General features: G+C 41.5%; 1 protein-coding gene across 2 annotated transcripts in view; it reads left to right on the top strand.

Annotated features, from left to right (window-relative positions):
- Rbl1 (RB transcriptional corepressor like 1) overlaps window positions 1–15,157 on the top strand; it is a 58,498-nt gene that overhangs the window by 39,927 nt on the left and 3,414 nt on the right. For both annotated transcript variants that reach the window (XM_021193047.2, XM_029536688.1), the window contains exons 17-21: window positions 951–1,127; window positions 3,020–3,091; window positions 4,874–4,952; window positions 11,635–11,783; window positions 13,860–14,024. In XM_021193047.2, the coding sequence (XP_021048706.1) occupies window positions 951–1,127; window positions 3,020–3,091; window positions 4,874–4,952; window positions 11,635–11,783; window positions 13,860–14,024 (642 nt within the window). The remainder of the gene's footprint in view (window positions 1–950; window positions 1,128–3,019; window positions 3,092–4,873; window positions 4,953–11,634; window positions 11,784–13,859; window positions 14,025–15,157) is intronic.

The following is a 15,157-nucleotide window of genomic DNA, read 5'->3' as shown; positions in this document are numbered from 1 at the left end:
TCCCAGCACTCGGGAGGCAGAGGTAGGTGGATTTCTGAGTTCGAGGCCAGCCTGGTCTACAAAGTGAGTTCCAGGACAACCAGGGCTATACAGAGAAACCCTGTCTCGAAAACCCAGAAAAAAAAAATTGCTTTCTGAGTCATTTACAGGCTCAGAAAAGTTAAGAACTTTGTTACTTGGCATATTTGACATTCCAGGAATTTTACTCCAACCCAAAAAGAACACACAGGGACTTCTGAACACTTTAAAGTATTTGAGTTCATAAGAGTTATGCAGCCGGACGTGGTGGCGCACACCTTTAATCCCAGTACTCGGGAGGCAGAGGTAGGCGGATCTCTGAGTTCGAGGCCAGCTTGGTCTACAGAGTGAATTCAAGGACAGCCAGGGCTACACAGAGAAACCCTGTCTCGAAAAACCAAAAAAAAAAAAAAAAAAAAAAGAGTTATTATGCAGGTGAACCCTGTTTTTACTTTTTCTTACTTTTCATGGTGGCGTTATAGAGTATTATAGAGGCATGATCACTTTAAATAGGGTGCTAGAGAGATGGCTCAGCGGTTAAGAGCACTGAGTACTCTTCCAGAGGTTCTGAGTTCAATTCCCAGCAACCACGTGGTGGCTCACAACCATCTGTAATGGGGTCTGACGCCCTCTTCTGGTGTGTCTGAAGATAGCTACAATGTATTCGTGCATAAAGTAAATGATTAAATCTTTAAATAAAAAAGAATAAAAAACACTGTAAAGTAGTTTTCCATCTATAACTTTTATTTATACTCTCTAATCACAGCAGTTAAACTAATGCTATAAAACAGAAAAATTAGATGATTTGGTAATTAACAGCCTACCTGTTTTGTTTTGTTTTTTAACCTTGGCCTATAAGCCTATGTTCATGCTAAGACTTAGAAACTTGAGAAGTAACTTGTTTTATAATAATGTGTTTTCTTCTATCTTAGGTCTATCATTTGGCAAGTGTGCGCTTACGTGATCTATGTTTAAAACTTGATGTTTCAAATGAATTACGAAGAAAGATCTGGACATGTTTTGAATTCACTTTAGTTCACTGCCCTGATTTAATGAAAGATAGGCATTTGGATCAGCTCCTTCTGTGTGCATTTTACATCATGGCAAAAGTATGTATAGAATGGGCGGGGGTTTGCGCCCTCGTCTCCTTAGTTTGAAGTATCAGTAAAACGCTGTTGAACTTGGTCCTTAGTTTTCCTTCTGTGCTACAAGCTGATCTTGCTTACCATGATTAAGTAATAATTTCAAGCTACTACAGTGTCTGGATTTCTCCTATGAGTTTCATAATAATCAACTTTTTCACTTGATAAGACTACATTTGGGGGAGGCAGAGGAAGGCAGATTTCTGAGTTCGAGGCCAGTCTGGTCTACAAAGTGAGTTCCCGATCAGCCAGGGCTACACAGAGAAACCCTGTCTCAAAAAAACAATCAAACAAACAAAAAGAAAAGACTATATTTGGCCATGTAAAATGGGTAAAAGTGCTGGCCACACAAGTCTGAACTTGATCTGAACCCATAGTGAAAGGGGCAAAGGGGAAACCGAATCGTGACCGTTGTCTTCTGTTCTGTGTCAGATGTGCTCCTGAGTTCACACACACACATCATTATCACCACACATGAAATTTTTATGTTTTTAAAAAGAAGAATACATTGGTTATAAAGGAATTTAGAAATGTGAATAACACATCTGCCCTCTCCCTGTGACGTCTCTGGTGTGAGACTTAAAAATAAAGTGAGCATTACATTTAGATGGGTGAGGTCCAGAACTGAAGTCACGTGGCCCAAGTCACCCAGTAAGTAGCATCACTGGCCTCCCCCCCGACCTGGCGTGGGGTGCTTCTGCTCATGCCTTTCTTTGATGTACCATGCTGCTTAGCAAGTACTCTTTGCTTTTTGTTGCTGCACCATGTTTAGGTCACAAAGGATCCATCTTGCTTGTTTTTAAAAAGTTTGACATATACTGGAAAAGTCATTTATAACTTCTGTCTTCACAATATATTGGCTAAACTCGCAATCTTAGCCAATGTATATAATTTTAAGACCTGATTTTTAAGCATTCGAGGCAAAAGGTATGTCTCCAAACTCTCTTGTGCCCTTCCTGTCCAGTACATCTCTTTATAGGAGCTGGAGAGATGACTCAGTGGTTAAAAACACTAGCTTCTTGCCCTTCCAGAGGACCTGAGTTCAATTCTTAGCACCCACATAACTGCTCACAACCCCTATAATTCTAGTAGTGGGGGATCTGATAGTCTCTTTTAGCTTCCTTGGCCTCCAAACATGCATTTAATACATGGGCATTCGTGTAGACAAAGCACTCATACATGTAAAATAAGAATAATTTTTAAAAATGTCTATATAAAGTATTAATATATGGTTTTAACTAATCATTTGTATTTTTCCAGAAATCTGTCAGAATTTAGACTTTTCTACTTCTAAGTCATAGACAGTGCATCGGGGAAGGATTAATTGAAACCAGTGTTATGATAGCAGATAACAGAAGGGATTCCTTTTTGGATCACTAATCTCTTTCCTTTCCTACTGTGACTTCTAAGTATTAGAATCCCTACAAACTGTCTTAAAACACTCAAAACCTAATACTATAATAACTACCCAGTTCCTTGATGAATCACTGCAAGATACTTTTCTGTCTTTTAGTAGGTGGTTAATTTACTTTTAAATAAGTACTTAAAAGTAATAAGCCAGACCCTGCAGGGTCTCAGCGTGTCTTCATTTTCTTCCATCAATTTTCACAACACTCATTTTCAGTAGTGCTCTATTCTACCGGGTCTACTGCTTGTTGATTAATGAGACTGGTAACTGTGTCCCCACAGGCCACAAAGCCTGAACTTTAAAAGTAACAAAAATCATATCTGTATGTGGTTTTTAGTCATAGATTAATGGCTTTCTGCAAGGCTGCTCTTAATACTAACCTATAATTGAAGTTTTTGCTCAGAGCCATGTTTCTTTCAAAAGCAGTTGATAAATGTACTTTTTTTTTAAGGTAACAAAAGAAGAAAGAACTTTTCAAGAAATAATGAAAAGTTATAGGAATCAGCCCCAAGCTAATAGTCACGTGAGTTACATTATTTTTCCTGCTGTCCAAAAATAGATTTTTGTGCCACTTCTTTGCTATCGGGATATATAAAAAGTAGTTACTTGATAGTTTTACTGTAGTTTGGATTTCTTGGTTTAAAGGATGCCAGTAAACTCAAGAAATAGTTTCATTAAAGGAAAGCTTAAGTAGAAGGCTGGAAACCTGACTCCTCCTGACTTATCCATGTCTTGCTTCTACCCTCACACATTCTGGAGTGACTTCTGTTCATTTTAGGAGAGACATTTCTCACTAGAAAACCTAACAAAAGATAGGTATAACAACATTTCATTGTTTGGTTTGGTTTGTTTGAGACAGGGTCTCTTATGAAACCCTTGCTGGCCAGGAACTAACTATATAGATCAGGCTGGCTTCAAAAATCACAAAGATCTGCCTGCCTCTGCCTCCTGAGTGCTGGGATTAAAGGTGTGCGCCACACTTGGCTACTAATACTATTTCTTAACTGTATGAAGCTCACAATGAAATCGGAGGAATTGTCGGCCCTAGCTTCTTTGCTGTCTGCAGTTGGTTGAGTTTTAGTTTGACTGGGTCTCACGTACCCACTACTTCACTCCCAGCCCGGTAGGTTGTACTCAGACTTACTAACATTCCTGAGGATGATCCTAGCTCATATCGCTCTTCCTCCTAATGCTGGGAATATAGGCATGATCACCAGTATGACTGCCTGATGTCATAATGTTTACATGTTTGATAACTTATCAGTGACACAGTGACAATCCTGTTTTGATCATAGAAATATTGTTGGTAGATGTCGTGGTACAAGGGAAATATTTAATGAGTAACTAACTCACTTGTCTTGCCTTTTATTTATTTGGATTAAAGAGCACAGAAAGTTACTTAAGGCTTTGGCCATTTAATCTAGTAGACAAATAGTGAGAGTTAGAGCCAGTAATCATAACTCCTCTAAAGCCCAAATGACTCTTTTCTTAAGCCCCAGATCCACCAATAGTGAACAATAGAAAGACATTTGAAAGTATAAATATTTGTTAAACACTGTGGCAGATTTTCTGGGCCTCTTTAGGAAAATCCCCTGGAACAAAGTCTAGAGATGTCTTACCTTAGGTTAGTGTGGATCCAAAATGATCCCCACCGCTCCTTGTTGAGTAATCTCCCAGCGTCTTATAGGTGACTTAGAAGAAGAGGTAGATGTGTCCTTGTAGCCATCTTGTAGGGAAGGCTTTAGGGACAGGGAAGGGACTTTTGGGGGGGGGCGGGGGGGTTTCTATATAGCCCTGGCTGTCCTGAAACTCACTGGTCTTGACAAACTCAGAGATCCACCTGCCTCTGCCTCCCAAATGCTGGGATTAAAGGCGTGAACCACCACCACCTGGCAGGAACTTTTCTTTTTAATGTGGTTTCCAGAAAGGAGATGGGGAATTGCTAGCCACAGACCAGTAAGTTAACTGATTCATGTTAAGGGATTAAACAAAAGGGAAAATGAATTATATGTGGAGGTTGATTTTATTTGGTGAAACTTATTTATCATGGGTCTCTGGTTAGGACTTAATTTTTTCTCAGTTTTGTAAACTAAATTGTACATTTTACATAAGAGGCTCTGCCTCAATTTTTCTTCTCTGTGATGTTTCCCGTAATTTGTACTTATGAGAGTTAATATAATTTTAACTGGCTTGGTGATAACCCACATGAGAAGTATTCCTTAACTGACTTGATTCTGCTCTTGTTTTGGTTTTGTTTAATTTGTATCCCTTTATAACTAAGTGACCCCTCCCCTCTGGCCTGTAGGTTTACAGGAGTGTTCTCTTGAAAAGTATTCCAGGAGAAGTTGTGGTGTACAGTGGTGACTATGAAATGACCGATGGTGGTAAGCTTATTCAACTCATATGCTGTACACAGTATACCTTTGACTACATTGTACCTAGTATAGTAGGCAGCAGGCAACATGGACTCACATTGTAGGTGGAATTAGCAATACAGTCATTGTTTTTAAAGACTTACTATTTGTGTGTATGAAAGTGATTGTGTAAGGAGAGAGAGGGAGAGGGAGAATGAATATGAATATGAGAATGACTGACTATAGGTGCCTGTGGAGGCCAGAAGAGGGTGTTGGGATCCTCTGAGCTAGACTTACAGGCATTTGTCATCTGTCTGATGTGAACCAGACTGTGTCCTCTGCAAGAGCAGGACATGCTTTTCTTCAGTTAATTTCTCCAACCCCTCCACTTTTTCACCTTGTAGTGCTAGAGATTAAACCTAAAGCAGGCTAGGCAAGCATTCTACTACTGCCCTCACTACACTTTGAGACCTAAAGGCAGGTTTTGGATTGCAGAGCTCAGGTTCACTGTCGTGTTGGGTTGGTTAGAATTGATTGTCAACTTGACAAGATCTAGAATCTTCTGGTAAGCCTCCAGGCGTGATGATGAGGAATTGTCATAATGAGGTTCATCGGTGTGGGCAAAGAAAAGCAGCTCCATCCCCTAGGTTGGTCCTAGACTTCATAACGAGGAATCCAGCTGCTTTCTGACCATGATGCATCATGGCCAGCTGTGATGGACTGTGCCCTCAAGCCATGCACCAAACAAACCCATTCTCCTTAAGTGCTTTCAAGAGTACTGAATTTCAGCAGCAGGAAAAGCAACAAAGACAAGCCTATGGGGTTGTAAGTTTAGATTATCTCAGTCAACAAAGTCCCAATGTGCTCAATTTTGGGGGCAATGACACATACTTGAGACAAGCCTTTAAAAGAAGGAACAAAAGAAAGAAGACGAGATTTATTTTACCACGCGGATTCAGAGTTCTCATTCCATGGTCAACTGTCTGACTCCATCATTTCAAGGCTATTAGGATGCAGACATCATGTTGAGTGAGATTAGGAAGGAGAGGGGAGAAACTTGACTCTGAATAGAACTTTTTTTTTTTTTTAAGGATTTATTTAGTTAGTTTATGTATGTGAGTACACTGTAACTGTCTCAGACACACCAGAAGAGAGCATCGGATCCCATTACAAATGGTTGTGAGCCACCATGTAGTTGCTGGGAATTGAACTCAGGACCTCTGGAAGAGCAGTCAGTACTCTTAACTGCTGAGCCATCTCAACAGGTTACCCCCTACCCACCCAATAAAGCTTTTAAATGCCCACCTCTAGGGACTTTCTTACTTTTTCCTAGAATTTCCATTTTCTCCCAAAACAATGCCAGCTGGGAACCAAGTCTTTGACTATGAGCCTCTAGGGGACATTTCAGGTATAAACTGTGACACCAGTTAATAATCTGTCCGAGTCTGACTTCAAGATATGTAAGAAGCAGTTACTTCCTTTTACTTAAGTGTATTATTTCCGAGACAGTGGGAAATAACAAAAGAATAAACCAGGTGAAGTTGCAGAAACCTCTGGATTCCTTGCCTAGTCTGGTGTTTGATCTTTTTTTTCTTTTTTTGAGACAAGCGTTCTAGCCCAGGCTGATCTCATCCTTGTTTATCAGATGATGACCTTGCAAGTCCACTTCTTCCACCTCCTGAGCCCTGAGTTGAATGCTTGTGGCACCACACAGTTTATGAGATGCTGAAAATAGAATCCAAAACTTGGTGTACACTAGACAAGCACTCCACCAACTGAGCAACCCAAAAATGACTTTGAAGATGCATACACAGGCTGGAGAGATGGCTCGGTAGTCAAGAGCACTAATTGCACCCATCGCAGAGCACCCATGTGGTGGCTCGTTGTCCAGCAGCCATCTCTCTGACCATACCTTCTCCATGTTTAAGTGGCAAGGATCATAGTCTGCGTCTTCTCAATCTGAATATTAATGACAGTCTGTGTAGAGGAACCAGCTGCAGTCATTGAGTTGTCCCTTAGGAAGCTAGACGTGGATTTCCCCAACACGTGTCTCAGCCAGTCCCCTAAGCCATAGAAATGCTTCCATTATGTTCTTTGCTCAAACATTCGTCTATCTCCTGGGATGTAGAACTCTGGGTCTAATCACAACCATGGATGGATTTGTTTTTTCTTTTCCACTTGACTTTAAATCCTTGGAAAAAATCCAAATCAAAGAGCCAAGCTAAAGTATCTAATATGTTTTTCTGTAACACTGATATTTATAATCTAAAGAAAATGTTAAATAATTAGTGTTGATTCATGTAATGAGATTGACCTACATCAGCTATTATTAAATTTCAGGGTTTATTTTCTATTGCTTTAACAAGATACCTGAGATTGCATAGTTAAGAAAACTCAGAAATCTGTGTCTTATACTTTTAAAGGTTGAGAAGCTCAAGATGAGAGACCATTTCTAGGAAAGGCCTTCTTGTCGATGGGGAGGTTCTGCAAGATCCTGAGGTTGTGCAGGGTACCACATGCAAAAGCAGTATCTCCCACAGGCAGAGCCAAATACTCAGATTGTTTATTTTCTTTTTAAGGACTGGAATTGTGAAGTGTTTTGTTTTTTTTTTAAGTTTTTTTATATGTGTAGATGCTGCATGTTTGTGCACCACATGCATGCAGTATCTTTGGAGGGTGTCAGGCCCCTTAGAACTGGATAGAATGGGAGCCACCTTGTGGGTGCTGGGGACTAAACCCAGGTCCTCTGTCAGAGCAGTAAGTGTGTTTAACCACTATCTCTCCAGGCCATTTGATTTTAAATATATATTTTTAAAATGTGTGTTGTGTGTGTGTGTGTTTGTGTGTGTGTGTGTGTGTGTGTGTGTGTGTACACATGTATACAGGTGTCCATGGAGGTCAGAAAAGCATGTGCAGGCCCTGACTTTAATCCCTAGCACTTGGCTATTGGAGATGACATCCAAAGTATGTCTGACCCTTTTAGAAGTTCCCTGGATTTTCATGGCCCGGAGCTGTTTTAATTTTCTGGTTTTCCTAAGGCTAAGGGATACTTCAACTCTGTTGAAAATAAGAACTCATCCTTGATATATTAAACTCCTTATAGTTGGCAGTAGATTCTTTACTACTATAAAGAAATAGGCTGGGCATGGTGGTATACACTTTTAATCCCAGCATTCAGAAGGTAGAGGCGGTGGATCTCTGTGAGTTCAAAGAAAGCATGGTCTACAGAGCTAGTTCTAGGACAGCCAGGGCCATTACACAGAGGAACCATGTCTCCAGGAAAAAAACAAAACAAAACATTAAAATAAAAAAGAAGAAGAAGAAGCAGGTGATTCTGTACAAGTAGGCTGGAGTTTATACACTTTGCCTAAACAGTGAGTGCTGGGAGCTTGCTTGCCCTGGAGTGGGCTTTAAGGGGGACACAGCTTCGGATGTTGCTTTAAAGACTGATAGTCTCTGACCTTCTAGCTCTCTAACTATACTGAATGCTTGCTGGTAACTTCTAAAACATTCTAAAATCTTTCTTGTTTATTCTATGGTTAACAAACGCTGGCTTTGCTTGGTGAGATGGCTCAACTAGTTAAGAGCACTGGCTGCTCTTCCATAAGTCCTGAGAATTCCCAGCAACCACATGGTGGCACATGACCATCTGTAAGGGGATCTGATGCCCTCTTCTAGCGTTTGGGTATACATGCAGCAGAGCACTCATACAATTAATTAATTAATTAAATGGGAAAAAAAAAACTGGCTTCTTTTCTCTTTAACTCTGTGCTTTATTAAGCATTATAATTCTCTGTGCTTAATTCTTTATACTTAAATAAGCATGAGGGAAACAACCCTTTCTTACTGTTCTGTGCTAAGAACTTAACTCTTTATTGCTTGTGCCTTAGTAAGCACCATATCTGACAATGAACACCTACTGTTTAGCAGCAGGGAATTAAGTGAAAGGATTTACTGCTGGTGCTCCTTTCTCTGGTGAATCAGCCAGAAGCCTCTCTGGCTAAGCTGGTTAACTCTTTGTGAACCAGACAGGAAGGAAAGGAAGAGAATTAAGATGCTTTGTACAGGCAAATGTGCACAGTCACATATACATTCAAACATTCAAACACCCACACTCTTGCCAGGCTCTACTGTCTGTCACAGTCAACTCCACACATACATATTTGAATGGATGGATGGATGGATGGATGGATGGGGCAGAACTCCCCAAATCAAACCATTCAACCAACAACTTTATTTCTTTGCTCTGGTCATTTTATACCTTTTTATTATTATTATTATTATTATTATTATTATTATTATTATTATTATTATTATATATAAGTACACTGTAGCTGTATTAGACACTCCAGAAGAGGGCATCAGATCTCATTATGGATGGTTGTGAGCCATCATGTGGTTGCTGGGAATTGAACTTAGGACCTTTGGAAGAGTAGTCAATGCTCTTAACCGCTGAGCCATCTCTCCAGCACCACCCCCACCCCCCACCCCCCACCCCCCCATTTTATACCTTCTTAGACAAAAAGTTCTTTAGAAAACTATCTCAGAGATAAAATGTTACATAAAATGGGAGTTACAGAAAGATGTTGATACTAAGATCACAGCAGTGTTTCATTATAATATACTCATTAAAAGTTCAAACAACAGTTTTTACATGGCCTTGCCTTAACGTAGTGCACACCTGTGACTTTATCCTTAGACCTAAATGTTTTTCTTTGAACACAAAATTATACCAAGTCTAGTTCTCTTTTTAGTGTGATTGGTAAAGCTCATTGTATTTCTTATTATGCAGTCCTTACCTACTACTCTGAGGAGTGGGCGCATTCCATTCTTGATTCTAAGTTTATTACATCTTTCTAGCAACTATGACCATCTCTAAAAACTGTCTTCCTAAAATTACTTGAATCAAGTCAGGAATTCTATAGAATCATTATCTATTTTTCTATATAGCATCACTACAACGTTGTACATCTTTGTAGGTCTGTAGAAATCTGCTCAGAAGGGTGGGTAAGTATCTAGTGATTGTTATATATTTAATAATAACAGGGAAAGCATGTTAATATCAGGAATCTTTCCTCAGATTTAATATCCTCAGCCTTACCTAGAGAAGCAAATCTGTCATTGTCTTAGTTTTTTTTTTTTTTTTTTTTTTTTATGTCTTTTTTGAGACAGGGTTTCTCTGTATAGCCCTGGCTGTCCTGGAACTCACTTTGTAGACCAGGCTGGCCTCGAACTCAGAAATCCACCTGCCTCTGCCTCCCTAGTGCTTAGATTAAAGGCATGCGCCACCACGCCCGGCTTGTCTTAGATTTTTACTGCTGTAAACAGATACATGACCAAGGCAGCTCTTATAAGGACAACATTTAATTGGGGCTGGCTTACAGGTTCAGAGGTTCAGTCAATTATCAGCATGGCAGGAACATGGCAGCATCCAGGCAGGCATGGTGTAGGAGGAGCTGAGAGTTTTGCATCTTCATCTGAAGGCAGCTAGAAGAAGACTGGCTTCCAGGCAGCTAGGATGAAGGTCTTAAAGTCCACACCTACAGTGACACACCTACTCCAATAAGGCCACACCTCCAAATAGTGCTACTCCGTGGGTCAAGCATATTCAAACCATGACAGTCACACAATGACATTCTATGGCAGAACCATCTCAGGAAGATCACCTCCTAGTTTTTAGCTTCTCCTACATAGCTCCTGGCAAATGAGCAGACTGCAGCTCTGCTTGAAGTCAATTCAGGTGGTGCCAACAGATAAGACAGCACATTGGAGTGAACTTTGTTTTCTGTTTTAACAGCTGAGGGGATAACAATTGAAAACTAGAATTCCTGTTATGCAGGAGAAACAAGAGTCCTAGAATGTGCGGGCCAGTTCTGGCTCAGGCCTAAATCCCAACACTCTGGAGGCTGAGGCAGAAAAAGGGCTGCAAGTCTACTACAGAATAAAACTTTCCAAAATAACAACAAGCCCTACAACTTCTTCTCCTTGCATTTGCAAGAAGATAAACACAAGCAATCCATCCTGTTGTTGTTGTTGTTGTTGTTGTTGTTGTTGTTGTTTGAGTCAGGGTCTTTCTGTGTAGCCCCAGGTGTCCTAGAACTCTATGTGCCAGCATCAAAGATGTGCATCACCATGCCCGGCTCACTTTGCATCTTTCTTAACCTATAAACATACGCTTTGCCTTTTAGAATCCTTCCACTACTTCAGACAACCAGGATGAGTATCTGTGGGCCTTCTCGGCCTCAGAACTCAGGGTGTTTCCCTGCTTCCCGTTTTGAAGTTGCTTAAGACTTAACCAGAGCTGGTTCCCTTTAATAAAGGCCATAGGTGACTGTGAACTCAAAACTGCCCTCGTGAAATGTGCTCTGAGCTGTCACTAGAGACATCAGCACCACACTCAGTCCACACAATCACACTTCTCTACACTCTGTACACTCTAGCTGGGTTCTTTCTTTAATAGTCTCCTGGTGTAGCCCAGGCTAGCTTGGACTCTTGGCTCTTCCCCCTCCTGCGCAGCCTTCCAAGTACTGTGATCACAGGCTTGTGCCACTACACTCCCAGTGTGGTTTGTGAAGTGTGCAGATAGATTTCTCTGAGAATTTTAACTGCTTTTTTATAAGAATTTTTATTTATTTTCTTAAAAGAAATATAATCCAAGTTATTAATTTAATATTACAGAATACCTATCACAATGCTGAATTCTTCTTAACAGACATAGAAGATGCCACAAAGACTCCCAACTGTTCCAATGAACCAGTGAAAGAGGAAAGAGGTGACCTTATCAAATTCTACAATACAATATATGTAGGAAGAGTGAAGTCGTTTGCATTGAAGTATGATTTATCCAATCAGGACCATATAGTAAGTTTTAAATCTTGCTATTTCAATTTTTTTTTAATTTTAATTAAACTATATTTATATAATTTATCCCTTCCACTTTCAGTTCCTCCCATGTTCCCCACAATCCCCTCTCAAATTGATGGCTTCTTTTTCTTTATTATTATAACGTGTGTGTGAGTGTGGGGGGGGTATATGTATGTATGTATATGTGTGGGTATATACGCATATATGTATGCATATATGCATAAATATATAAATATAACCTGCTGAGTCCATTTAATTCGGCATTTATATGTATGGTTTCAGGACTGACCACTTTGTATTGGATAACCAGTAGACAATAGAAATAGAATTTCTCCCTCCCTTTGTGCTTAGATGTCAGCTCCCACCACCACCATGAAAGGTTCAGCCCCTCCCCACCTCCCCATACAGGAACCAACTCTACAGACCAGTCAGGGAAGAAACAAGGGAATGCTCTGGCTTAAGACAAATGAAGGGTTTTGAACTTTTGGGGGAAGCCTGACAGAGCCAAAAGGATTCAGGTCCCCAGCGTGAGGAGGCAGATCTTAAGTCAGGGTCAGTGGGAGTGATCTCACACCAAAAACAGCCACTGGTCAATACATGGAAACAGAACTGACAAATACATAGACAGACAGACAGGCAGACAAGACAAGCTGAACCCAGTGAGGTCTCCTGTGGATCCAGACACTGGGTCAACAGTTCTGACCTCTCCTGGTATGGCAACAGATGGCTCCTTAACCACAGTTACCCTGAGAGGTGACAGGCCAGGCAACTTTTTAACTTGTTCCCTTCTGGGGTGGAAGTGTCAGATTCTTCCCCAGCTTTAGGCAGCAAATGACCAGAGGGATTCTTAGGGAAGTAGCACTTAGGTTGTTCCAGGAGCTCTTTGAACACTGCCAGGACTCTTCCACACTGCGAGGCCTCAGAGACAGACTGGTCTCTGGGGATCTCAGTAGACCTTCCAGAAATGGCGGGTAGTCCAGAGAAGACTGCTTAGACGTGGATTTAAGCCAATAGAAAGGTTTTATTAGCCAGCCAGAAACCACATTCAGTGTTTGGGATCCCAGTGTAGCCTGAGCCTTGCTCAGGGTGAGCTCTTAAGCATAAAAACCATGTCCTGGGCTTACACACTTCAGTTAACAAGAACAGTGAGCCAGACGCAGAGCTACAGAAGCCAGAAACCAAGGGTAATACATTCAGAGGCATTCCCAGAAGTGTATGCACTTTGGTGGATTGGGTCTCTGTTTTACTTTTGGCATGTGGTGCTGTGTGCTGATATATACAGCCTGAATGGTACTTCCATCATGGGGTCAGTTGTGCTAAGGTCTGGGGCCTGTCACACCCTTCCTGTTTTTGAATATGGTTTTATACTCTTTCCTTTGTGGTCTAGCTCTTTTCCATTGTTTTTGAGACCTGGGTCTGTCTTCTACTTGCCAGGCTGTACTGAGTTCTCGCAATTCCATCTTCATTTCAGTGTTCTCTGTATTGAACCTAGTTTCTAGTCCTGGACTGCATCTGTCATTTCATTCAGCCTGGTTGCGTTTCTTTGGGCAGCGCTCAGGAATGTGCTTCTGTTCTTCTTTATCAACCAGGGAGACTTCTTGTGGGGGTTTGTTTGCTGTGGTACAGAGTCTGGTGTGGCTGGTTTATGATACTTGGAATTGAGTGAGCCCAACCCCTATTGTCACCCCCATGGTGTGAACCCGGATCCCACATGTGCCTGTGATTTGTCCCAGTCGTTTGTGCTTTTGTCGTTGTTTTGGAGAGACAGAGCCCAGGCTAGCCTAGCGTGCATATACGCCTGCCTTGGCTGAGTATGGGATTACAAACATGCCAGTGTGCCCACCTTGTCCAGAATCTTCAGGACTAGGTACAAGATTTCTCAGGTAACTGAAGAAGATAAGCTTTAGCTTGCTTAGTATAGTTGATGAAAACAATGAATAATAACAAGTTTTTGCTTTTTCAGCCATAAATAAGCCGTTAAAATGTGATATCGTCTAGCAAAGAATTGCTACAAAGAACAATATGGTTTTTTTATCCTTTTGTCTTACAAATATGATTTCTGGGTCACTCTAGATGGATGCTCCCCCACTCTCTCCTTTCCCACACATTAAGCAGCAGCCGGGCTCCCCACGCCGCATCTCCCAGCAGCACTCCCTCTATGTGTCTCCACACAAGAATGGAGCGGGCCTCACCCCTAGGAGCGCACTGCTATACAAGTTCAACGGCAGCCCTTCTAAGGTACAGTGCGTACAGACAGCCTGAAGAGCAGCTCCTGTACATACTTGGTCAGGGTTGGAGTTCTGATTAGAATTTTCTAGTAACTATGAAAAAGGTGGATTTCAAGTAACTTTACCTCTTAAAACTTGAGTTCAGTTTGTCAGCCAGCAGCTGTTCATCTTCTTCTTATAAAGTTAGCATTAATAAAATATAAACTACTAACTGCACCATGCTTGTGTGACCAGGAACACTGTTATTACCATGCGTGGTGGTACATAACCTGTAATGCCAGCACTGAGCTGTTGAGTTGCTTGAACAGTCTCAGAAGTGGGGCTAATGGAGGATGCTAAGCCCTATTGTTGGGGTAGGAAGTTTTTTAGAAACATGGTTAGCAACATTCAACAAAGTGTAGGAGCTCTGCAGAGAGTGCAGAGCCCCAGGCCCCCATGGCAGGGGTGTGGAAGCTCTGAAATGGACTCAGGCCCTTCAGGCAGGAGTGGGTACCACTAAACCCTTTCTCTTGCCCCTGTGTGTTTGGTGTTTAGGTTTGGTTTTTGCTTATTTTGAGAAGCGTCTCACCAGATGTCCGAGCTGCCCTCCGGTTAGTGAAAAGTTAGAAAGCAGGGCCTGCTCTTCTGCCTGCGTCATGAAGAGCCTGGCTTCAGCTTTACCCAGTGTGTTGTTGGAGGAATGTCAGAGATGGGCTTTTCAGTATTGCTAGGACTGCACAGCAGTGTCTTAAGTTTCTAGAAGCCACAGGATTATTTAGACAAATTGTGAGTGTCAGTGCAATAACAGCTCCTTAACGCTTCCGTTTCCTGTTTGGTTCCATGCTTACACAGCTCCTTAATGCTTCCGTTTCCTGTTTGGTTCCATGCTTACACAGCTCCTACTCTACTTACCCAGGAAAACTGACCACGATGAGACTTGTCCCATAAAGGTGATTAGAAGGTATCAGACCATTGAGATCCAGGGCAGTGACTCCTGAATCAGAGTTCGAATTCCCAGGGGAGCTTGCTGAACACTAGCCCTGTCCTGCAGACCTGTGGAATCACAGAGAGCTAGCAGGCGGGCCAGGCAGAACGTTCACTCTAGACGACTGGGATGCAGTCTCAGGAACTACCTCTCCTGAGCCTATAATGTCAGCATTACCT

The sequence above is a fragment of the Mus pahari genome, chromosome 3, assembly GCF_900095145.1.
Source record: "Mus pahari chromosome 3, PAHARI_EIJ_v1.1, whole genome shotgun sequence".
Taxonomy (NCBI): domain Eukaryota; kingdom Metazoa; phylum Chordata; class Mammalia; order Rodentia; family Muridae; genus Mus; species Mus pahari.
The sequence above is the reverse complement of the archived record's forward strand: the minus strand, read 5'-3'. Positions and strand labels throughout refer to the sequence as shown.